This window comes from Equus caballus, chromosome 6 (assembly GCF_041296265.1).
Source record: "Equus caballus isolate H_3958 breed thoroughbred chromosome 6, TB-T2T, whole genome shotgun sequence".
NCBI lineage: Eukaryota > Metazoa > Chordata > Mammalia > Perissodactyla > Equidae > Equus > Equus caballus.
The window spans coordinates 52,809,667-52,834,211 of NC_091689.1; the positions used below are offsets into that span (position 1 = coordinate 52,809,667).

Sequence of the window (24,545 nt, forward strand, 5' to 3'; positions counted from 1 at the left end):
ACCCAGCCCACAGAGCTATTTCTGTTGCTAAGCTACGTGCACTTCTGATGTCATCCTTGCTCAAATGTCACCAGCTTGAACGTTCAGGTGAGATGGAGTGGAGGTATTATTAAGGGTATCTGTCCCTCCTCCTTCTTACTTCCCTCTACCTGTCTCAGCATTTCTAGGGTCTGTGCACTGGGAAACAAGGTGATCCTAAACGTTCTCTCAAGTATAACAAGACTGTCATTCTGTAAATTTGGCCCAGTGTTCATGCTTAGTGCAGGTTTTGATACAACTTTTTCCCCTGGTTTCTACACAGCAAAGTGGAAGATATTGTCATGGGTATATAGGCTCTAGAATCTGACTGGGGTCTGGTTCTAATCTCTTAACTGGCTGTATGACCTTGGGTAAGTGTCTTAACTTCTTTATGCCTCCATTTTATCACCTGTAAGATAGGAGTAATGGTCGTTAGTATCTCCTACTTAGGAATGTTGTAAATTTCAAACTATATGCTCCAGTACCTAGAATATAGTAATTGCTTTATTATGCTGATGATTATCGCTAATAACAACTCCTAGAGGTAGAGAATATGAAAATTTGGTTATGAAAATATGTCAGTAAGAGCATCTGGAGAGAAACCCTTAAGGACCCTGAAAGCCACTTCGAAGAGTCAAGTAACAAAATGATAAATGAAAGTTTGGCTTCCTTGGGTTTATAAGCCACTCGTAGGTGATTAATGGAATGTTTGCAGACATTCTTAGCTTGTCCAGCAGTCGGAAAAGAATTTCAAGTATGTCCACTTTAATTTCTTTTTAAGCAGTGAGAAAGCCACTCTGCGTGCTGCGAAGAAAGGTGCCACAGTGCACACGCACGTGCTCCGCAGTTTACTACGCTTAGAACCGCGGTGAGGTCCCTCTCCCGACAATTCACTGGGCTCTGTGATTGTCTTCCCCTCTGCTCCACAGATAACTGTGTCCAGAGGACCCCAAGGCCATCAGTGGAGAGTGTGCACCACAACCCTCCCACCATTGAACTGTTACACCGTTCTAGATCACCCATCACAACAAATCACCGGCCTTCTCCTGACCCCGAGCAGCGGCCCCTCCGGTCCCCCCTGGACAACATGATCCGCCGCCTCTCCCCGGCCGAGAGGGCCCAGGGACCGAGGCTCCACCAGGAGAACAACCACCAGGAGTCCTACCCCCTGTCAGTGTCTCCCATGGAGAACAATCACTGCCCACCGTCCTCTGAGTCCCACCAGAAGCCATCCAGCCCCCGGCAGGAGAACACACGAGTGATCCAGCTGATGCCCAGTCCCATCATGCACCCTTTGATCCTGAACCCCCGGCACTCCGTGGATTTCAAACAGTCCAGGCTCTCCGAGGACGGGCTGCATAGAGAAGGGAAACCCATCAACCTCTCCCATCGGGAAGACCTGGCGTACATGAATCACATCATGGTCTCCGTCTCCCCGCCCGAGGAGCATGCCATGCCCATTGGGAGAATAGCAGGTGAGTGAGCCCTCCCCTCTCTCCGCCACTTCTGCCTCCTGGGAGATCTGACAAAGCCCGGCTCTCTCCTTAGCGCCTTGCAGCTAGCTTCACACCATTCCCGATTAGGTGCCCTCAAAGGCTTTGTGAGGGCAAGTGGAGGCTTCTGCCTGGATGAGGCAAAATCCCTAATGGGCTAGTTAATGAGCCGCTGGGATGGAGTAGTTAATGAGCCTCAGAAATGTTAAGAAACAAATGTCCTACATCCAGCTTACAAGGAGAGTCACATCAGAATCATGGCTAAGCGAAAACATTTAAAATAAAAGGTTTATGAGCATGTTAATGGCCCTGTCCTGAAGTTTCCAGCAGCTAATTAATGACCAGACGCAGCATAAAGAACCTTTGTCTCAGATTCAGGCCTGTAATTCCATCGTGTGGGCAGTAACTCAATGTGGCCTTCACCTTGGGAGGGGATAGGAGAGAAAAACAGGATTATGGTGTTGGAGGCAGGTGTTGCTGGGTCGTTTGGACAGAGGAAACCACTCCCGAATTCTTGTACTTTTATGATGACAAGCCCAAATTTGCTTCCCTGAAACGAGAAACTAGTGGAAACCAGTGAAAAACTCTACACATTGTATTTTTGCTAGTCTGCCCATGATTTATATGAAGTCGTTCTCCAAAAGCTTAATCCTCTAACCACGTGGCGAGGTTGGCTGTTTACCTAGAGGGTCTCTCCATTCATGAGATGTTCGTTGGGCACCTACTATCCACAGAAAAACGCATTAGGAAGTAGGGGGCACAGAGCTGATTTACCACAACTATCTTCTCAAGGAATTTAAAGTTTACTGGGAGAGACAGATGTGAAAGCCACTAACTAAGGTCCAAGGCAGAATGAAGTAAGTTGTATGTCCTATTCATTCGGTGCACAAGCATGTATTGAGTACTTACTGTGTGCTAGGATTAATTAGGTGCTGTGGAAGCAAAGCAAAGAGAAGGTGCATTTTGACTGGAGGAATTGAGGAAAGCCTTGCAGGGAGGTAGTCGATGCTGAAGGTGGCTCTGTGTTCCATAGCAGGAGGGAGACATTGAGGCAAGAGAGCTCAGACCTGTTCAAGGAAAGGTAAGAAATGTCCCCTCCTCCTGGAGCTGAAGCCCAGGATGGAGCAAGGCTCGTAACAGCATGACAACACGAAGTCCTACAGGCTACGTTAACTGCCTCCACCTTGACTCATTGTTCCTTTTTTTATTTAAATTGTTTGTTTCTAAATTTTTCCCTGGCCCCAAGTGCACCTCTGATGTTGCCTCCATTTTATTGTTATAAATAATTTACATCAGGAATGTTGAATTAAGACAATAGAAAGACAAAGAAATATGACATATATTTAAAAAACTATGAAAAATGAAATTATCTGTGTCTGGGATTTGATTCAAAATGGTCCCACAGAGTTGGAGGTGAGGAATGGGTGGGATGTACATAAAATAAGATTAGCCATGGGCTAATGGCTGTATGGCTAAATGGTGGATGCACGGGGGTTCACATTATTATTCTATCTTTACATATGTGTAAGTATTTTTTTAATAAGCAAAAGAAAAGAAACAACAGGAGGTAAAGAGCTTAGGCAAAACCTATCAATTTCCCCCAGATAATTGGAGAAAGGGGATGGGGTCAGTATTTTACTGTGAATAATATAAATGACCTGTCTTGTGCTTTCCAGACAAGACCCTTCTTGTCTCGTTTCTTACATAGTCTGTACAGTAGTACTGGACATTTTGCAGATGCTTTCTCCTTGTTTATAGTTCTCAGGACAGCTCTTTGAGGTTAACTGCTATATTCATTTGATCTGGAAGGGTCATTTGGACAGGGGAAACCACAGAGGAAACTGAGCCCCAGAGAAGCAGAGGTCAAATAGGGGTTGGGTAAATGGGGTCTGCAGGACAGTCCTTGCTGCCTGGTTGGCTGCTGTCTGTAGTGCTGGCCTCGTGGGGCCTGCCTTCCTCATCAAGGTCTGTCTTGTCCACCTCGTCTGTGATGCTCTCTTCACCACAGATGTCTTAGGAATCCTAGATAAGCCCACAGAGCCAGAAAGTTGAATTGTTTAGACTTTATGGAGTCATTTTTCCCTTCTTTAGTAGGTTTGTAAATTTTATAATATTGGTCTCTTAAAAGTTGCACTGTTTTTTTAAACTTTATTCCTGAACATCAGAATTGTTGGATGATGGATGTAGTCTCATCAGTAAGAAGCTCCATGGAATATTGTACCAACCAAGTAAGGACCCTTGGTGCCTATGGATGCCCTCTCTCTCAAGAACACACAGAACAGGGGAATCTCTGCTTTTCTTTATGACTCTAGGAAGTCAGAATATTCAAGTAAAATGACCCTAGTGCCCACATCCTTTGGGGAGATTCATTAACTCCTTCAGTATGATAAAATCCCTTAAAATTATTCATTATTAATGCTCTAATGGTATATTCAAAAGTTTAAAAATCTCCAGATGTGTGTATTGACTAATTTAACTAAATCCAGGATTAACTAATTTAACTGAAAGGCACTGTTTTTCTCAGAGGTGAAATGGGACGGTTGGAAAGTCTGCCATCTAACACTTAGTTTTGATTCTGAAGAGAAGTCCTCACAATTCCAGCCTTCTTTGTTTCATTTGGGACATCCCTGTCTCTCCACCCCAACCCTTCTGGTGTATTTTTGGACTACTCCAAACCTTGTAAAACGGATTCTATTTATTGAGCTCGAATTCTTCATATGATTCCCATATACAATGTAAAGTTCTGTCATTACTGAACGGCCATTAAAACCCTTCAAATCTCTACAAAGCAGCTGTTAGATGAGAAAACTTAGTTCCTCAATCTTTTTAAAGTAGCACAGCACAGAAAGAAATGAAGACGCTGCTGAATGTCGCAGTGATGAATACCGTAGCTTGAGGGTGTGGATAGAAACGCTGCTTATGAATGTGGATCAAAAAGTAAAGCCAAATTCTCATCCATTCAGATATAGTTTGCTCAGTTATGCTGAGATTAATGCATTTGGATACCTTCTGTGTTTAAGGCCCTATACTACCTTCATGGGAGTGAGTGTTCGAGGAGATATAAGACACAATCTCTGTCATGAAAGAGCTGAACAGTGAGCTATAATTGCAGCACATGCTGTGTTCGAAGGACTCCTGTTAAGTGCTATAGGAGGTCACAGTGGGGGTGTCGGAAAAGGCTTCGTGGAGGGGCTGGCTTTTAGCTGGGCTGAGATGAATGTTGAGAACACGGACAAATGGAGATTACAGAAAAAGAGGTCATTCCAGATGGCGAAAACTCCAAAGCAAGATAAGCCCCAGTGTATTTTTTCTATTTCAGGTAGAAATGGAAAGCCAAGAATCCAGCCATTAAAAATCCATCATATTTCATCAATTCTTTTTTTTTTCATTTTTTAATATCTCTGGAATTGGGATTCATCATACAATTCAGAGGTTACCTGCCAAGTTATGACAGTTTGCTTAGGTATTTACCTTGTGGAAAAACTAAAATAATAAAGGAAATTCAAGAGGTGGTTGCCAGGTTAAATACAGACCACAAATTAGATGTATTTAAGTATAACATATAGCTTATTTTTAAAGGTGTTGTATATTTATTAAAGGTTAAGAAGGACTGTTATTGAGTTTAATAAGTTGGCTGGTGTTTGTGGGAGAGAGTGTAACACAGGGCAGAGTGAGACAAGATCCCTGGGTTCTAATTTTTTATCGAATAGCCAATGGTGTATGTAACAGTGAGCCGGTTGCTCCTTTCTGTGCTTATTTTCTATTTATTAACCTTGGGAAGGGATTGCTTGGCGGGGGTGCAGAGGGGAAGCAGCATCTGTCAACCTAACATTTTTCTCGGCCCACAAAATTGTCGCCAGCCTGTGTGTCACCAATGTGTTTCACAGCCAACACGTATATTGGCATTGAGCACCATGTGGTGATCAGGTACACTGGTAATGTCATGAGTCATATTTTCAGTATATGTTGAAATTCATTCTTAAAACTTGATGATTTGAAAACTATAGAAGGGTCTTTTACAGATGAAGCAACTGAGATTCAGACACATCAAAAGTCCAGCCTTGAGCTTCCGTCCAGTGTTCTTTCCAACTCACTTGTTTCCTTCTGTCCTGGGACTCTAGAGCAGGGATTGGAAACCCCGGCCCACGGGCCAAATCAGCCACCGCCTGTTTTTGTAAATCAGGTTTTATTAGCACACAGCCACACCCACGCAGTATTGTCTGGGGCTGCTTTTGTGCTGAGATGGCAGGGTTGAGTCGTGGCAACAGAGAATGTGCGGCCAGCAAAGCCTAAAATATCTGCTAATTGGCCTTTTACAGAAATCATTGGCTGTCCCCGGTCTCCAGCATTGTTTACGTGCATGTTGGGTATGCTTGGAATCACAGGCATAAGGTAGGGTGCAGAATAGAAAACACTGCCCCTGCTCTCGAGGAATTCCTCACACTGTGGAGGCTGAGGCATGCCCAAGACATGTGGAAGGAACAATAACAAGTGGGAGAAAGGAGACGAGTTGTAGACTGCAGGCTGTAGACTGCAGACCAGTCGGAGTAGTTACAATAACATCAACATAAATGAAATACAGCTAAGTAAGAGAAATTGTTTCTTTGCATACTTGAACTATGTGGTCAAATCATTCATTGATTCAGAAATTATCATGTATATCTACATGGCAGGCATTTTTCTAGGTGATAGGGTATAGCATCTCTAAATGCCAAATTTTGCATCTTAGTTGGCATAAGGCAGTGATCCCTCTTACTGTGAGCCATCAAGCAAACTAAGCTCCTGCTTTGATTTTAACTATAGACAGCTAAGTCTTAAAGGAAAAATTTTAAGTCATTTTGGCTTTCTCTTAGAGTTCTTCAATTCCATTAAAACCTGAGTTACCAGACTTCCTGTCGGCTTGTCCCTTCCTTGGCTTTAATCCAAAAATCTGCTAAGGAAGCACGACTCATTGGCAAACTGGTTTATAATCCATTCATAGCTCTTTATTTGCTACACAAAAGTAGGGACTTTAGAGGCCCGTACAGATTTGGTTGTTTGAAGTCTAAGACTCATCCACGTAGAGAATATTTTTTTTCTTGTGCTCATCTCACAACTTTTGCTTAAGTCTCTCGATTTTCTTTACAAGCGTGAGCTTCCTCATTCTTTGTGAGGATATCATTAGTTGGTTGATCCTATGGCAGATAAAACATAGAATCCTCTCCCCGCTCATGTTCTCTTCAGTGCCAGACCTCTTATAACACACCTCATGGCAGTCTTTCAGATCCTTAAAGAGACTTTAAAAAACATTTATTCTCTCTCAAAGTTACATTTTTAACAGAAACAAAAAGATTCTTATCAAAGAGACATCGCATCTCCTGTCTTGCTTATTTGCCACCTGACTGGAAGAATGTCCTGTCTTGATTTGGTTTTATTGACTGGATGAGTTTTATATGCACAGAAATTCAATCCTAGAAGCCCTTAATCTTAAATCAGATGAGGAAAAATGAGCCTGAGATTCCAGGGTCAGCAGTTGGAGGCTCATCCTCAGGGGCTGCAAGGACCGGGAGGAGTCACTGTACTCTTCCCTCTCGCTTCCATCTCTGCTTCCTCCCCAACAGTATTTAGTGCTGGTGAAATTGTTTCAAATGAGGCTCATGGACTTTTATTTTCTTTTATAAATGAGCCTCAGGAGCAGGCTTAAAGGGGAAAAGACGTCATAGAAGAGAAATCTAAAGGGATTAGTGTGAGTGATGAGGGCCGTCTCATCCCTGGTCTTTGCGGTAAGGAGTGGGGGTGTGCACGCACGTCTGCGCCCTTGCACGCATGTGGATGTGTGTAAATATCTGTGTTTGGAGGAAAGAAAGGACAGGGTCCTGGGATGTCTCCATAAGCCAGAGGGGCTCAGAGTTTTAGTACCAGCTGGAAGAGCTGGTATTCTGCATTATCTCAGGCAGATGACCCTCTGCAGAGCCCTCTAGGGCTGTGGACAAGGGTCCTGATCCACAGTTCGCCTGGGACGTTCCTGGGGAAGCAATGTGGGCTGGTGGGAAAGTGTGGACTCTTGGAGTCAGCAGGACTGGAATCCAATCCTTGTCTCCCAAGCAGAGGTGCTTCTTGTCCCTGAGGCCTGCTTTCCTTATTCATCATAATGAGAAGACTAATACCCATTTCTGCACACTTTTGAGTAATAATGAGACAATATGTGAATATATAGCACAAGTAGGTTAATTAGTAAGTATTAGTGTCCCTCCTCTGCCCCATTTTTCTTTGCTCTACTCCAGGGCTACAGAGAGTGAGGGGAGAGCAGTGGGCACAGCCAGCACCCCGCCCCCCTGGAGTTGGCACGGGGCGTTGACCAGGAAGGCCTGTGTCTGGGGCATTTGTTTCAAGTGATGCTGGCCTGCAGAGTTCACCCCTTCAAGGCACCCTAGTTTCCTATTTCCTTGGAGATTAACTTCTGCACTCCCTCTCACCTCCTCTGAGGTTTTGCCCACTGTCCATATTTGGGGGAAATGGATGAGACCCTTCGGGAGGGGAGGGTCCTTCATTCCGACAGGAATATCCCAAGTGGCTGTGACTTTTCACACTCTCTGAGTCACTGCACTTTATTTTTCACTGTGAACTCTTGAGAAATCAAAGAGCCCTAAAAGAGAAGGAAGTTTCAGGACAACGTTTTTAAAAGATAAAATGGTAACAGCCCACTGGCTGGGTGGGAAATAATAGAAGCGGCTTGAGGAGACTGGAAATTCCAGTCTGTTTCATTTCTGTGATGCAGTGTCCCTACCTCCCGGCAGTCCCTGCGTGCAGATTCCCAGGCTGCCCCCACACCTGAGCAAAGCCTGCACTGGGGGCATTACTCGGTTCCAGCTGTGGGTTTAATCTCAGCTGTAAGGCCTGCGTTGCAGATGCCAGTAATTCCCAGCCTTGCTCCACACCTTATGCAACCAGAGGTGAAAAGGTCCAAGCTTGTTTGTAGCTGTGGTCTCTGCCCCAGTGAAGCCGGGAAGCGTAGATCTTTTCCTTAGCTTCTCCCTCCCCCAGCTTGCCACTGTGCACATATGGTTTCTGTTTTCCTAAGCCACAGCAAAGCACAAGCAATTGCCCATTGTAAAAACACCTCTATGTATCAATACAGGGTCGGTTGCACTGGATTTATCAACTTTCTACTTCTAGGTGTTGGCTGATACAGAATTGGGAAGGGAGAAAAAAAACTGAGCTCCAGATGGCCACCTGCATATTGGAAACCCCGTGTTTCTATAAGCAGCGTTTCTCAAGCTTGGCACTCTTGATGTTTGGGCCAGATAATTCTTTGTGGTGAAGGGTTGTCCTGTGCATTCTAAGACATTTAGCAGCATCCCTGGTCTCTATCCACTGGATGCCAGGAGCATCCTCCACCTCAGTTGTGACAACCAAAATTGTCTCCAAACATTGCCCAGTACCCCACAGGGGGCAAAGATTGCCGCTAGTTTACAACCACTGCTATAAAGCAGAATAGCAGCCTTTTATTTTGCATGTTACTTACCTGTTCTGTTGCTGAACCTGAAATAAATTTATTAATTTTTCATAATAAATTTAAAGAAATGAAACAGGGTCCCTCAGCCTCTTCTTGGTGATTATGTCCGTGGAACTCCAGTTTGCAGGCCTTCATTTAAAATTCCACTGGGGCAGTTAAAAGAACATAAAATTACTTTCTTTGAAGCTTGCCTGAAATTTCAATTAACCACCATCATTAAACATTCCCTTTGTCAATAACTTGAGTTGCCCACTCAGATTTTTTAACCATCAGTCTTGTCTAGCATGGTTTTTTTTTTTTCACTTGGAATCATATTGGTTGTGTGTGAATTGCCCATCTTTTTACAGTCCCTGCTTAGTGAGCTTATACAGTGAGTCTCTGGTAAGAGACAGACGTGGGAGTGAAAATATTTCTCCCTAACCACAGGAGGGATTTTTTACAATGCCTTTTAGCAGCGGATACCCAGAGTACCTCACCCAGCAGGAGAGAGAGAGCACTCTTTCTGCAATTAGAATATGGCACATCACCCCAGCTAAGCCCTGTCATAAACTTTGTCTCATGGAAGAGACAATCCAAATCATGGATATTTGTTTAAAATACCCACATGCCTTTTTCTAGAAGGCCTTTTAGTTTAAGAGAAATGCGCTTACGATTAATGAATGCTTTGTGATATACATTGTTTTTCATATGCACGTTCAAGTGTTTTGTAATGGGATGAACTTTCATTTGTAGAGTTTGGTGGGTTTTATTATATAGTATTAAGCATTTTCATTAATGATCAAAGAATATTGTATCTGTGCAGACATGGATTTTGACAAAGCTGAAAAATTGTGGGTGGGCTGTGGGAACACCTCCCGAGGATCCAGGGAACTAAAAAGGATATGCCTTTTATTCAATTGAAATCTTAAAAACAAAAATAACTCCTATGGCTTGAACTTTAATTGTAAAAAAAAAAAAAAACACCGTTGTGTGGTCAGGCAGTTATTTTTATCATCTGGCATAATTTTTAACTAAAGAAACAAAACAATAATGTTAGAAAAGCCATTTATACTCTGAGCTTGAAACAATCAGTTTATGCCACAAAATTCCTGTTGCTACCTTTGTTAGTGACTGAGTAATTCAGTATGCCTTGAATGTCAACATATTTTTATTACTCAGCTAAAGTTGGCTTTGCTGGGTTAAATGGCATTTAACGTGATCAACTGGCAGGTTGTTTGGGGTTATTTTCACACTTATGAAAGGGAAAAGTTTGCAAGATACAAATGTTCTTGAAACTTCTAGGTAAAGTCTGATCTCTAGTAAGCTCTGTCCTTCATTTACCAACCAAAGAGCAGATAAAATTCTAGATCTTTTTTAGTAAATGGTTTATGTAAAGGTCGCTGTTTGCTGCCTCTGAAAGACCGGCATGGTACCCAGTGCTGGTGAAGTTCTTACCTGGAGAAATGGTCCAGTTCGCATTTCACTATTAATGAGAAATAGAATGTACCAAGACGGTAAAAGAGAAGCATCAGAAACTATGAAAGCAAAAGTCCTTGTGCACATGGGGATGGGGGTGGGAGAGAACCATGCCCTTAAGTTTTAGCTGCAGTTGGGCTAGAGGTCAGAGAACAGCCCGTATGCTGTTCATCTTCATAGGAGCAAAACTTCCTTATAGCAAACTACAAAAGACAACTGGGTGGGGTTTTTTATTATTAAATTTTATTAAAATGAACACTCTAGAGAGTCACATTCTCAATCCAGACAAATCCAAAGGTGTCATCAAGACTCTGTGGTAAAAATGATTGTAACCCTGTGGGGAAATAGAAAAGGAGTTAGACGCGAACCCCTTTGTTCCTCCTAATTTACTGGCATTTTGTATCATATTTGGTTTTATCAGGTGTTTTCCAGGTGGAAGAGCTTGTGGGAAATTAAAACGTGCCATTGGATGGTAGGACAGAACTCGACAGTTAAGCCACAGCTCAATTCTCTGTTTTCCATTTGTGGTAAAAATGTTGCAGGACCAGGAGATGGCAAGGAGGATTAAGACACTTTGCCTGCTGCACCGCTTTGCCTGGAAACTAGACTTGTTCTCTTACGAGTGCCTTAAAAATGAGCTAGATTCTTCTCAGGCTGCAGTAGTGTGACACTGACTTCTTCAGATACTCTATGATGCTAGGATTGGTCCCCTTGTTCTCTCTCCCTCCTCAGCCCACCCTCTGGCAATAAAGAACACAGGGGTAGGTAGGAGGCTAATAGAAGTGGCTGGCAGCCACTTAGGGTGGGGTTCCAAGTCTAGGAGCATGGTGTCATTGTTTTAAGTAGAACACCACTTGTCCTTTTCCAAAACACTATAAATCACATATCACATTAACTTTTAGACACAGATAATCAGGGAAAAAAGGATTCAGTAAGGGACACTAAAGATTTATGATCATTTTAAGTTTAACGGTAGTTCCTTGAAAGATTAAGCCTCCTGGAAAATGGCACATTTTATGTCCCTTCCTTCTGCTGTTCAGAGAGAAAGCTGGCTTTCACCGAGGACACACTACACAGAGTTAAACCTTGCTCTGGAAAGTCCTAAAATTTTACAAATATGTACCTGTTAACCAGCTTCTCCAAGAAGAGAAATTGCATCAGGAGGTGTGGCATAGCCAGGCTTTGGAGTCATTCAAAGCCTACACCCTACACGTGTCGCTCAGCAGCTGTGCCCTCTGAGTAAATCAGCAAGCCCTCTAGCCGCAGCTTCCTTGTCCATAAAGCAGGAATAGCAGCAGCACTGGCCTCCGCAGGTGTTGCGAGGGTCACCTGCAGCCATGCTTGTGGAACGTGCAGCACGGTGCCTGCAAACAGCACCCCATAAATGTCCTCAATATTCTCCTCATTCCCTTTCTTCACTCGCGTTATCGCTAACACAATAATCCCGTGAAGTAAGCATTGTTGTTGTTGTCCTTTCGTAAATGAGGAAAGAGCCTTAGGGACATATAAGAAACTTGCCCAGGGTGACCTGACTCAATTCCCTTGTAAATATAGTCCAGAGCAGGGTGTGTTTTGTTCCCTGGGAGTGAATGTGTTGGCTCTAGAATATCTCAAATCTGGATTGGACCCTCTCCTCCCAGGTGTGCCAGGCCTCGCCCGACGTCAGGAAGTCAGCACATGGTAGAGCAGGAGCCTGGAGCTCCATCAACCCGCAGCGACCTTGGGCATTAGAGGATTAGAAAGGATGCATGGAGAATGAGGATTAGAAATAATGCCTGGAAAGTGAGGATTAGAATAATGCATGGGAAGTGCCGAGCACGTCCTTGGCTTTCAATAATTCGTCATTTATTACTAGCCGTTCTGGCTAATGCCTCTCAAAACTCCCAGAATCAACAGTGAACATCTGGAAATTGGGGCCTCTTATTCTCATCTGGAGGCCTGTCCAGCATCAGCTAGACTTACAAAATACACGTCTGTCCCCACCCACCTGTGAAGGCTCTGCTAGAGGGCAAACCCTGCACCCTTAGGCACAAACCCAGAGAGCACTAAAACCAGGGGAAAACGTGCAGTGTGGGCCTTCTCTTTGAATTTACCAACCCACAGCCAAAAGCCGAGGCCCAGCACAGCGCCTGGCCTGTACTAACTGACTTAATAAATACTGTTGTCTAACCAAATCATTGAATGTCAGTTCTGCAAATGGAGAAAGTGGGTTTTTTGCACTGGGTTTCTTTCCACAGTGATTCTATTGAGAACAATTTCAAAGACCTCCAAAGTAGGCTGTAATGAGAATAGCCATATTCTTTCTGGAAACCATGGAAGCTACAGTTCCCTCAGTCAAGGTCTCCAAGCCATGTAGTTTTTCTTTTCCCACAGCGTTTCACACATCATGCTGCTTTTTCTGCCATATTTTAGCCGACCCCTGTCTTCACAACTTTATCCATTCAGTATCACCCTCCAACCCCCAGGGAATCTTCTAGCACCCCATTTATACCACATCGCTCTCTTTGGGGCAGTAGGGCTCTTTCTGCCCTTTCACCCTGCCAGCCTCTTTCAACCCGTTTTCAGAGCCAACTCGTTTGCAGTCGGAGCTTGCTCTCCATCTCTCACGCGGCTTCCCTCAAGTTCAAGGCGTTGGTCATGACCATGGACGAGTCGCTTCCTCTCTCTTGTCACTGTATCCCCATCTGTGGAGGGAGGCACTCGGCCTGTGTGGTCTCTAAGGCCTCCACAGGTCAAAGGCCGCCCTTCTCCAACACCATCTCACAGGTCTCTCTGGGCCGGAGTCTCCTCACTGTAAAACAAGGAGATGAGACAGTCAATCCAAAGTAGGCGAAAGCGGTTACTTGGTTACTCTCTGATTCTTGTACTTAGTGCCTCAACAAGAAACCTTTTCAACAGTGTTTTCTTGCCCTTTTCCCCTGTAGACTGTAGGCTGCTTTGGGATTACGTCTATCAGTTGCTTTCTGACAGCCGGTACGAAAACTTCATTCGATGGGAGGACAAAGAATCCAAAATATTCCGGATAGTGGATCCCAATGGACTGGCTCGACTGTGGGGAAACCATAAGGTAAAAGGGCCCCAGGTATTTCCTCTGTCAACTAGTGCCAAACGCAAGCCCTTGGCCCTGGGTTGGAGGATAATTGTCTGTCTTCTGCTTCCTAAGTCTTCCCGTCATTATTTAGTTTATTCCTCGCTGGGCAATTAGTTGCATAGGGAAGGAAATAACAATGTCACTTTCCCTTTGCTTCTTGTGCCAGGTGCCAGTTAACTCAACATGTCCCGGTCTGATGGGGCTGCATTATGAGTAACCCTTACTCCCATCCCCTTGACCTGGCCCTGCCACCCACATGTCATTAGGAACTGGGTAACAGGGAAGCGCTCCAGGACTCTGTGACTCACAGGGGAGCTTTGGGAAGTGTTGCCTCTGTTCTGCTCAGTTAGAAATTCCCATGTTCGCAACAGCCCATTTCTACATAGAAAATACTTACGTTCTGACTTTCAGACATCTACTTGAAAAGCAAACAGTGCAAGAAGTATGATTGCCCCACAGTTTTCCACACTGAGAAGAGAGAATGGAATTTAAGGATAAAGTCTTTCATAGTTAGGAAAACTGTCAAAGTGCATAGATGTAGAAAGTGGGTAAAACAACCAAAATGTCCATTGATGGAATGGATGGATAAAGAAACTGTGGTGTGTGTATATTTATATATATATATGATGGAATACTATTCAGCCTTAAAAAGGAAGGAAATTCTGCAATATGCAACAACATGGATGAACCTTGAGGACACTATGCTAAGTGAAATAAGCCAGACACAGAGAGACAAATACTGCCTGATTCTACTTACATGAAGTATCTAAAATAGGCAAATTCACTGAATCAAAGAGTGGAATGGTGTTGCCAGGGGCTGAGGGCAGGGGGAAATGAGGAGTTACTAACCAGTGGGCATAGGGGCTGGCCCAGTGGCGCAGCAGTTAAGTGAGCAATTCCGCTCCACGGCCCGGGGTTTGCCGATTCAGATCCCTGGTGCAGACCTAGGCACCACTTATCAAACCATGCTGTGGCAGGCATCCTACATATAACGTAGAGGAAGATGAGCATGGATGTTAGCTCAGAGCCAGTCTTCCTCAGCAAAAAGAGGAGGATTGGCAGCAGATGTTAGCTCAGGGCTAATCTTCCTCAAAAAAAAAAAATGTAAAAAAAAAATAATAATTAATGGGCATAATGTTTCCATGAAGCAAGATGAATAAATTCTAGAGCTCTGCTGTACAACATTGTACCCATAGTTAACACTACTGTATTATGCACTTAAAAATTAGTGATGAGGGTAGCTTTCGTGTTGTGTTCTTACCACAATAAAATAAAGTAAAATATATAAATAGAACGGTTTCCCACCGCCCCCCAAAAAATTGTTTTAATTAATAAATATATGTTCCTACTTTAAAAAAGTGAGTAACCAAAATTCAGGCCTGACCACAGACAGGTCGATGTGGGGCAGAAGCAGCAAGGCACCATGGTGGCACAAGGCCAGATCAGCGGAATGAAAGGGGACAGAGGGGACACAGCTGCACTCTGCCCTGGCTGCAGCCTTCCAGGAGGGCAGCCACACTCTGGCCCCGTTGAGGAGGACCTCATGCACGCCTTGCCCAAATATGGCCAGGCCCCACTGACAGACACTTCAGTGTGTGAGTCACTGAGAAAAATCCTTCGCAACTCCCACACTGAGCCATAGCCCCAGGGCTCGGAACCACTGTATTCTTGCTTCCACAACAGGAATTTAAACAAAAAAAAATCTCTTCCTTAAAATGACAAACCAGAAACACAAGTTTGAGAAAGGTCATTGCAACAAAAAAAAGAAATTCTGTGCGGGTCAGAAGGTGAAGGATGACCCACACATAGAGGGATCTGCAGGAAATTCCGCGGGCACAGCAGAGTGCAGTCTTGGGAAAGGAAACAGGGGAGGTTGCTGCGGGATACGCGTTATGAGCTAGAGCTCCGAGACTTCTGACAAAGGGTGATTCACCTTAGGAGAAATCTTGGCGATGGCAGATAGAAAGGCGCGAAGGGTGGGAACGAGGGCCTGGAAGCCAGCACATTCACAGGTAGCTTTCCCAAACGGCAGGAGCAGCTGAGAGCCTTTATTTTAATAGCTCCCCCAGCGCCTTTTCTCAGGTTCATTTCATTGTGTCTTTGTGCTTTTTTTCTCTCTTCCTCCTTTGAACAAACAGAACAGGACAAACATGACCTATGAGAAAATGTCCAGAGCCCTGCGCCACTACTACAAACTAAACATTATCAGGAAGGAGCCAGGACAAAGGCTTTTGTTCAGGTAGCATTTCCTCTTTCTCCTTTCCTTCTTTCGGGAGGATATTGTTTTCTTTAAATAAGAGGGAGGAGGGAGACTGTTAAGATGTCTACCTGCCTGTCTGATGCTCAAAGCCATCATTGCTACAAATTGGATACCAGGTGCTGGTTTGTTAGAATTTAAGAAAAGAAAATTTTTTTCACTTTTGTCTGTCCTATAGTAAAGCCAAAACTAATAAACACAATCTGACTCACCTTTAAAATAAGGCAATGATCAAATGGTATTATCTGGTATTAACATCCACCATAGTTAAAGGGAACAACCAAAGTAACGTTGTCAATGGCAAAGCAAGGACTTAAACTGGGACTTCTAGGTTCCCAACCCTGTAAGCTAGTTTCTGAACCAGTGTTTGTCAAACTGCAGTCATGGCCCATTAGTGAGTCATGAAATAGATTTAATGAGTCAGTCACAACTTTTTAATGAAATAGAACAGAGTTGAATACGATAGGATAAAGTTGAAAAATATCAGATTGTATCACATGAATTGAGTGACTGTTGACTCAGGAAAATTTTGTTCCGGGGGGTGTGTGTGTGTGTATGTGTATGTGATGAGTCATGATATAAAATGTTTTCTTACAACGCAACGTAATCAGAAAAGTCTGAAAGCTGCTGCACTAGACATTCCTCTTTCCAGAATTCCTCACAGCTAATGAGTTCCCACCATTTAACCTACCACATAGATTGTGATTCCAAGTACTATGCAAGAGAGGAGAAAGAATTAGAAGAGGAAGAAGAAGGGATCTAAAGGACGAATCAGGACAGGTAGAAGTAGACCTCTGACACTGGTGGTAATTGACATGGTGAGACCAAGTGAAGGTTGGGAGAAGGTGGGATCCACAAACACGACCTTAGGTTGTGGGTTTTGGCAGGTGGGACAGAAAAGAGTTTCAGATGGGGCTAGGGATGTGGATTTGGAATTATCTATATACAAGTAGAAAACGCTGCTATGGATGAGCAGATGAGCTCACTGGGATGAGAACTTAGTGGAATGAGCCGAGAATCTGGGCTTTAGCATTGGGAAGTTGTGATAACTTAGGAGTAGTGAAAACAATGGAAATTTTCAACCGGAAAAGGCTGTTCAAGAAATGGAAACAGAATAGAAAGGAGTAAAAGAAGAACCCTCCTTTTTCTGACTCTGCTGATGCCTCTTCTTCCTCCTTCACCCTAAACTGAGAACTTGGCTCCTGTTCTTCACAATCTACACCTTTTTCCTGGATGAATTAATCCCATTACACAGCTTCAGTTATCACCCCAGTGGTTAGACTCTTAAATCTCTAGATCCAGCTCTAAAATCTCCCTGAAATTTCCAAATCTGAGTTTCCGAGAGCTTTGTACAGGATGTGTCCACGTGAGTATCTCAGACATGAAGCATTCAACACAGACGTTTTTCACGTACTAGAAATCTCCTCCCCCCTCCAGAATTCCTGTTACTCCTGAGGTGCATCACCGTCATTTTAAGCAACCAACCTTGACACTAAAGCTGTCTTTGACTCTTCCTATATCCAATTTAGTCGTTGTGCTGGATTGTCCTTTGGCGCTTCAGCATCATTCCCACTCCATTCTATGTTACAGGGGGTAGAAGCCTGGAAACCACATTTCCCAAGATTTCTTACCAGCAGGTTCCAGGTTGGAGTCTACCAATGACAAGCACTTTCATGAGATTTGGAAGATGAAAGAAAGACAAAAGCATTATTCTTGCTTCCCTCCAATGAAAGCTAATGTCTAGACTTAATTCACATCTAGATTAATTCAACAGTCTCCTTCTACTTCTGGTCCACTCTCCTGCCTCCCGAATTCATAATACACACTGCCAGCTGCCCTACAACACTAACGTGATTTAACATGCCAGAAACATATATCCCTTTCATTTTTGCTTTTTTGATATATATAGCCTCTATGTCCATCTCTGTGGACCATGAAGGTCCATGCCCTTTATGAGGCCTTCATCAACTGCTCAAACACACACAGATATCTTCTGTAATCTCTTGGGTTCCCTTGGTCCTAAACTACATCATGATTTGCATTTTTAGTAGTTATACATGTGAAATCCTTCTCCCCACGACTAGGTCACAAACTCCTAGAAAGCAGAGGATTATATTTTATATAATTGTTTTAGACCTGATGGAGATTTTCAATAAATGTTTCTTGACAAGCCTGGTATGGAGAATGCAAAAAGTAATCAAAAGAAAAAAAGAGTAGTTTGGAGGGCCAAATAGAGCATATCTGTGGTCTTGGCCTTGAGGGGTTATTAGTGACTTCAGATGTGGAGGGAGAAGTTTTAGCTAGGGGATAAAAGCAGAAGATGGACCTGCAGATGCTACGGATCATACTGCCTGAGAAGTTCAGCAATAATGGGCAGAACAGAAAAGTCGTAGTAGCTGAAAGGTTCCTGGGCTTCCAGTAGTGATTTTCAACATGATAAAAGGAAAGAATAGTGCTATTAGTGATGAGAGATTAGTCATTTTTGAGGAAACGAGTGTTGGAAGCCGGACTTGCCACAAAATGAAGGCTTCTTGGTATAAAACCCAGTGTGTAATCAAGTGAAGTGTTAAATTGTGGGTACTCTTCACAGGGTTTCTGGGCTTTGAGGGAAGGAAGATGTCAGTAAGGACTGGTGCCTTTAAGCAGCTCTTTGATGATGAGGCAGAGCTTAGAGAATGAGTAGGGCTCAGACATTGAAAGGAGTAAAGAGGTTCCAAATAAGAGCAAAGCTAAAGGTTTGGAGGAGGGCATGAGCCATGATTTATATAAGAAAAAAAGACGGGCCCAACTGGAGTAGAGGGTTCATGCTAGCAAATAGTGGAGAGCAAGAGTTTGCTGGGTAGAGATGACAGAGGACTCTGATGGGCAGGCCAAAGAGTGTATCCTTGACTTGCTTAGTGGTCATCCTAGGCTTTTGAACATGGAGTGATGAGAGAAAATGTATGTCCTAAGACAGTTCATCTGGTGCAGGGCAGAGTATATGGGAAGTTGAGGGTGGGCAGGAACAGAGTGGGCTGTGGAAAGGGCACTCCTACAGTAAGGGCAGGACGCTTGCACCCAGGCTGCCTTCCTGCACCATGTAAATCGTGGTCGAAACAGGCCACTGATGTTATCTCCAAGCAAAGCCATGAAAAAGAAGATAAGGCTTGCTGTGTGCACCTAGCTGCAAGGGAAGCTAGACTAAAGGGGATTAATTGCTAGCATTTTGGGTGGATTAGTGTTAATGTTGAAATAGATTCTCTTTCTTTTTGCCTTTCTAATTTCCAAAAGCCCTACTAACTTGCCCTATTATCAAAATTTTCCATTCATGTTTACTTGTATCCTTCGAGCTAAATTCAAGTTTGAATACCATTCCCTGGGCTCATGTTCCGGGTTAGAAATGGATATACAGCTCTCATGGGTCTTTGTAAAATCTAACTCTAAAAATAAGAAACGCAGATAAGTGAGCTGTACTGGGCTTCCCTCGTATGGTCATGCAGGAATGCACAGCTCCAAGGGGCGCTCTCTACCCCACAGTCATCCTAGACTTTTTTACAGTTATTTCGCCATTTTTCAGGCAGGCAGAGGAACAGGCACTTTTTTCTAGTTTGTGCTAAGTTAGCATCAATGGCCGGGTTTGGTAGCTCTCCAGCTGTATGAGATGATGGGGCCTTTCTTTTTTTAGGTTAGATTTGAGGTGAAGACAACTTTAGGAAAATGCAGTCTCTTTACTCCTCTATTTTCTCTTCCAAAGGTTTATGAAAACCCCAGATGAAATCATGAGTGGCCGAACAGATCGTCTGGAGCACCTTGAGTCCCAGGAGCTGGATGAACAAATATACCAGGAAGATGAATGCTGAAGGAACCAACCCCGACCTGAGCGGGCGGCAGCCGAGGGAACCTGCCCACCAGGATTGCTGGAGGCGTGATGGAGCAGGCGGGCTGAGGAGAGTGAAGGAAGAGACCCAGAAATGGGAGTGACGCTTCTCTTGCGTACCCGGAGGGACCCCAGAGCACCTTAGACAAACCACCCAGCAAAGGCGGGGCTGGAGTTCTGGCCGAGGGCACAAGCCCAGGACTCGAGTTTCACATTTCCTACCCATTGGGAATCTCTCCATCTGTAATTCCTCACCCTCACCCTTCCACCTATTGTTAGTTTCATGGTGTTTTTGTTTTTGTTTTTTTAAGAACATGCAGTTTGACTTTTCAGCATTCATACAGGGGAAGACATCCGAGGTTGTTTTCCTATGGAAATATATATCTATTATATATATATATTTTTTGCAAATCTCACAAAGTGCGGGAAGCCCAGCTGGTCAGGAAAGAGTACTTGCAAAAGGGTTCAGGTTCCTCTTTATCCTGCCACGTGGATCAGGTTTGTTCCTGTTGCTGTTGGGTCTTGGCTGGGGGAAAAAAAAGAAAAAAAAAAAGATGCTTTTACAAAGGATAAAGTGAAAAAGAGAGCTCTCTTTTTCTCTCTCTTGCTCTCGCTCCTTCCCTGCTCCCCTCCCCCCGCCCTCCCCGCCTGCTGTGGAGCTCCAGCCGCCCTTCAGCAGAGGTCAGCCTCTTGCAGAGTCTTGGGAGTTGTTGGCAAGCAGAATCAGTGGCCTGGGTGTTTTGTGGCCACCGCCACAAAATCAAACCCACATTCCAGCGTCTGGCTACCCGTCGGAGGGAGGTCAGAAACGTCCACAGATGCTGCTGTCCTCCAGAAAGATGAGTGCTGATCCAGCCCCTGACACAGCTGTGAGAACCGTGGGCTTGGTGGTGCCACAGAGCGTAAGATAAGGATGGAAGGCCATCCAGGCTATTCGGAAGACCCCAGCACCTTGGGATTAGCTTGGAAGTACTGTAAAGTGGAAAATACGAAAAGACTGCACAGGCCTGATGGTCCAGAAACTGGGTGAAAAATCTGTCGTGGGGATTTATTGGTTTTTGAGGCTAGTGAGAAAGGAAGGGTTTTCTGCTCCATCCCAGAGGCCATCTTCTGGTCAGTTTCATGCCCTCACCTGATTTTTTTAGTTTCTAGCCTTTTTTAAAGTTTCCTGGTCCCCATAGGACACAGGACATTTGAGAGGAGAGGATCCTGGCACGCAGTCTCAGTTCCTACCGGGGGCGGCCCAGTCTGGGCAGACAGGAAATTCCTCAGATACGTTACTGTTTCCTTCTTTCATAGCTGTGTTTCAGAATGGACCCCTTCGTGGCTGTTTTTCACCTCAAAATATGGTCGGTAGTGTCTTGTAGAATGAGGGAAGTGCCACCCCTTAGTACTTTTGATGATAACAAATATTTTTAAAGAGCTGTTTTAGATTTTTTTTTCCTTTTCTAGCCATCTAAATGAACTCTTTCAATATGGCTTCAGAATCCAATATTAAGAGTAGAGTCTTTTTTAATCCAAAAGATGAGACCTGCCTTACAAAGAACCCCTCCTCGTTTCTCTGTTTCCTGTGCTCGGTTGGGTGAGCATCTCCTGGCTCCCCCAGGTGCCTGTGTGCACTGTCAGCAGCAGTTCCCAAGGGAAGCTGCCAGACCTCCAGGCACCTCCTCAAGCCATTTCTGAGTGGAGTCAGGCACATAAAGGTGGCGGCACACAGGCTGGAGGAATTCTCCCCCACCTTACTGACTAGGACACCAGCCTGGGGAGAGGGAGGGACAAATAGATTGACTTCTGATTCAAGGACACTGGAATTGAAGAGCTGATCAAGGCTCTTCAGTCTTGCCCTGTTCCTGCCTCTTATCAGGTCGCAGGTAGACACGTGGAGGTGGCCAGCCTCCTCCCACTGTCACATGCTCCTTCCACTCTACCTTCCGTAATGTTGGGCTTGCAGTGAGGTCAGGGACCTTCTGGGTGAGGCTAGAGGGTCGCGTTATGAAGGGTTTGGTCTCAGACTGAACGGTGATGAGATGCCGCTGTATCCCAGCGCGCCACAGATGTCTTTCGAAAGTGTTCAGCACGCAGTGATACATTTTCTACCCTCTGTGATGACTGATGTTGTATCTCACATGGAGAGATTAAGCCAAATACCTGGTGTGTTGTGAAAGCCATTGAGTTTAAGGGCTGCAGAGAAAGGATAGATGTTCACTGAAGCCCTTTGTTTGAGCATGAAATCAGAGACCAGGGTATGATGTTCCTCTTTTCTAAGATTAGGACACCTCCTTCTGTTCACTTTACCCAAGTATAAGGACTCAGGCTCTTACCATGCAAAGAATCTTATGGTTGAATCATGGAGGGAAATTCTCTTCTGCCCAAGAATTTCTGTATTTAAAGTAATATCCTGAGAGAATATATAAGGCTTAGGATGACACTAAGCCTCTTGAAGAGAAAATAGGATGTGCTAATTCCAATGGAGTCTTTATTTCCCATCAGATGTTATCAATAATGATTTTCTGTTGATTCCCTTAATGGAAAAAGTCCTCCTCATTTGTCCTTCGAGAGAATACCTGGGCAGTGCTGACACCGGGGATACAGTATTTAGACACGGCCTACCCCAAAGATTTCAGATTCAATTTAGCAAACCTTGATGAAGCATGTGCTAGATGCCATGAGGGCTTCACAGATGAATCGGGTACGATCCCTGCCCTTGGAGGGTTTATATTTGACTGCAGAATCTATCTAGCATGAAATTTGTCACTTCAACACTAAGTACTAGGGGTGATGAAAATGTCACCTGGAATCAAATTAAAAGCACATCCGTGATGCCAATAGTTGGCCTTTCCCTGCCGCTTCTGTGGGGATTCTTGACTTGCAGGATCAGAAATCAGGAAAGGAAAATGCAGAAGAGCGCTCAGGAGGAGAGCTGCCTCCAGCTGTGTCCTGGACCAAGGCTCTCACTTGTATCTTGAAATTCTCTAGCTTCTTCTCCCTGCACCTCAAGTTAGCCAGGTAGCCTCCTCTTCATCAGAGGAAAGCAGTGGTAATTGGCTGGACTGGCTGGATGGAAGTAACGTTATCTCTAAGATCTTTTTGTCCCAAGGCAAGTTGGTCTTGCCCAAATCAGCATCTCCAGTGTTCCAAATCCTTTTGGGGGGCCCCCACAGGAAAAGACGAATACCAGACTGATGGGTCTTCTCCTTTCAACAGTGTGTTTGGAACCCTCTGACCCATTGTCTTTTTACACTGATACCTTGTCCAAATGAGAATGGAGATTCAGCTGAAACAAATGGCTATGACGAGATTTACCTAAATGACTAAGTAACCACCATCTCCACCTTTCACTGCCCAGGACCCAACTCTGAATACATTTTTGAAATGTTAACTCCCTTTTGCAGAAGGGAAACCTAAGTATCAGAGAGGTTGCCCTACGAACAGACAGCATGCCAGGGACAGAATTAGGATTGAGATTCAACCTGGCCTTACCCCAATTTGACCCATTCCCACCCAGGAAGCTGAAGATAAAAGATTAGGGAAAATGCAAAGAACAAGGGCAGTTTTCTTTGCCCAAGCCTTCGGTGCTAGTTAGCTCTCACCCACTCAGCCTGCACATCTTCTCAGCAAAAACTTGGAATGAAGGAGGTGACACAAGGAAGTCAATGGGAGGGGGGAGGCAATAATCCCCACCTGTCTAAAAACCACAGGAACCTAACCTGATGCTCTTTCGGCCCCATCTGCATCAACACTAAACAACTACCAACTCCCTTAATCTTTCACACATGCCAAGTGAACATTTTTGAAGATTTCTCTCTGTGACTGCAACCACCTGCAAACCAGGACGAATCTAGAAGTTCTCTTTTTTTTTTTTTGGTTTAATTTCTAATCTCTTGTTGTTTATGAGGTGTGGGGTTTATAAGGGACTGAATCAAATGAATGTAACAAAAAAGAAAAAAAAAACAAAAAAATGCCTTTTCTCAGGGCCAGTGAGTTGCAAATAATTTTTAAAGAAAAGCCTATAATTGCATCATCTCAATAAATTTTTTATAAAAAAAAAAGTCCCATGTCTCTGTTTTTAATAATATGAAATGGAGTCAGACAGGCAAGGTGCTCCAATGACGTAAATCCCATGTCCACTCAATTATGATATAAAGGGCAGTCGTGGTTTTTCACTGGCAGGGAGCCTGTGTCACAGAGCAGTCGGCAGGCAGTCTTCAGACAAGTGGCACCAGGAAGGTCAGAACAAACAGTTCCAATCTGGGCAGCTGCCACAGGTGGAGAAATTTGCCAGAAGGAACCCCAATCAGAGATGCTTGGGTTCTGTGCTGTGCCGAAGATGAATCAGTTCACTGAGGACTGAGGTGGTTCCAAGAGTTAAAGGAGCTTAGGTCGTCCCACAGTATAACTGCTCCTTACTGAAATCGTGGATGTGAGTCTATAGGTGACAAGGGCATAAATGTGGAGGAGCGCCCATCACTAAACATAGGACTGTGATGACCTGGAAGGTCAGAGCCAGCCCCCGTGCTCAGAATGTCTCAGCCACACAGGCCGGTGGAGCCACATGCCAACCAGTAGGTGTTTGTGATTTCACCATTAAATATACCGCAGTCCACCAGAACTAAATATCTGCCATCAGAAGTGGGTAGAAACTAAGAGAAGAATGGAAAAGGTAGCAGTTTACATTGCTTGTTAGCAACTCACATGCAGGTTTGGGAAGCAGAAGTTTGAAATCAGTGGTCTCAGAATGTTGTGAAGTCATTTCTGTATTTAAGTTGTCCTAGGTACTCTGTCTCCCATGACCATTGATTGCTGAAATTAGGCCCTATATTCCATATTATCAGAGCACAGTATCAAATAATAAGGGTCTAGATATTTCCTGAAGCCCTAAA

General features: G+C 44.2%; 1 protein-coding gene across 5 annotated transcripts in view; it reads left to right on the plus strand.

Annotated features, from left to right (window-relative positions):
* The window catches only part of ETV6 (ETS variant transcription factor 6), a 223,290-nt gene extending 199,576 nt beyond the window's left edge, over positions 1–23,714 (plus strand). For all 5 annotated transcript variants that reach the window (XM_001501246.7, XM_023643133.2, XM_070269909.1 and 2 more), the window contains 4 exons: positions 948–1,493; positions 13,386–13,528; positions 15,691–15,791; positions 19,543–23,714. In XM_001501246.7, the coding sequence (XP_001501296.1) occupies positions 948–1,493; positions 13,386–13,528; positions 15,691–15,791; positions 19,543–19,648 (896 nt within the window). In that variant the 3' untranslated portion in view covers positions 19,649–23,714. The remainder of the gene's footprint in view (positions 1–947; positions 1,494–13,385; positions 13,529–15,690; positions 15,792–19,542) is intronic.
* Positions 23,715–24,545: the final 831 nt, after the last annotated feature.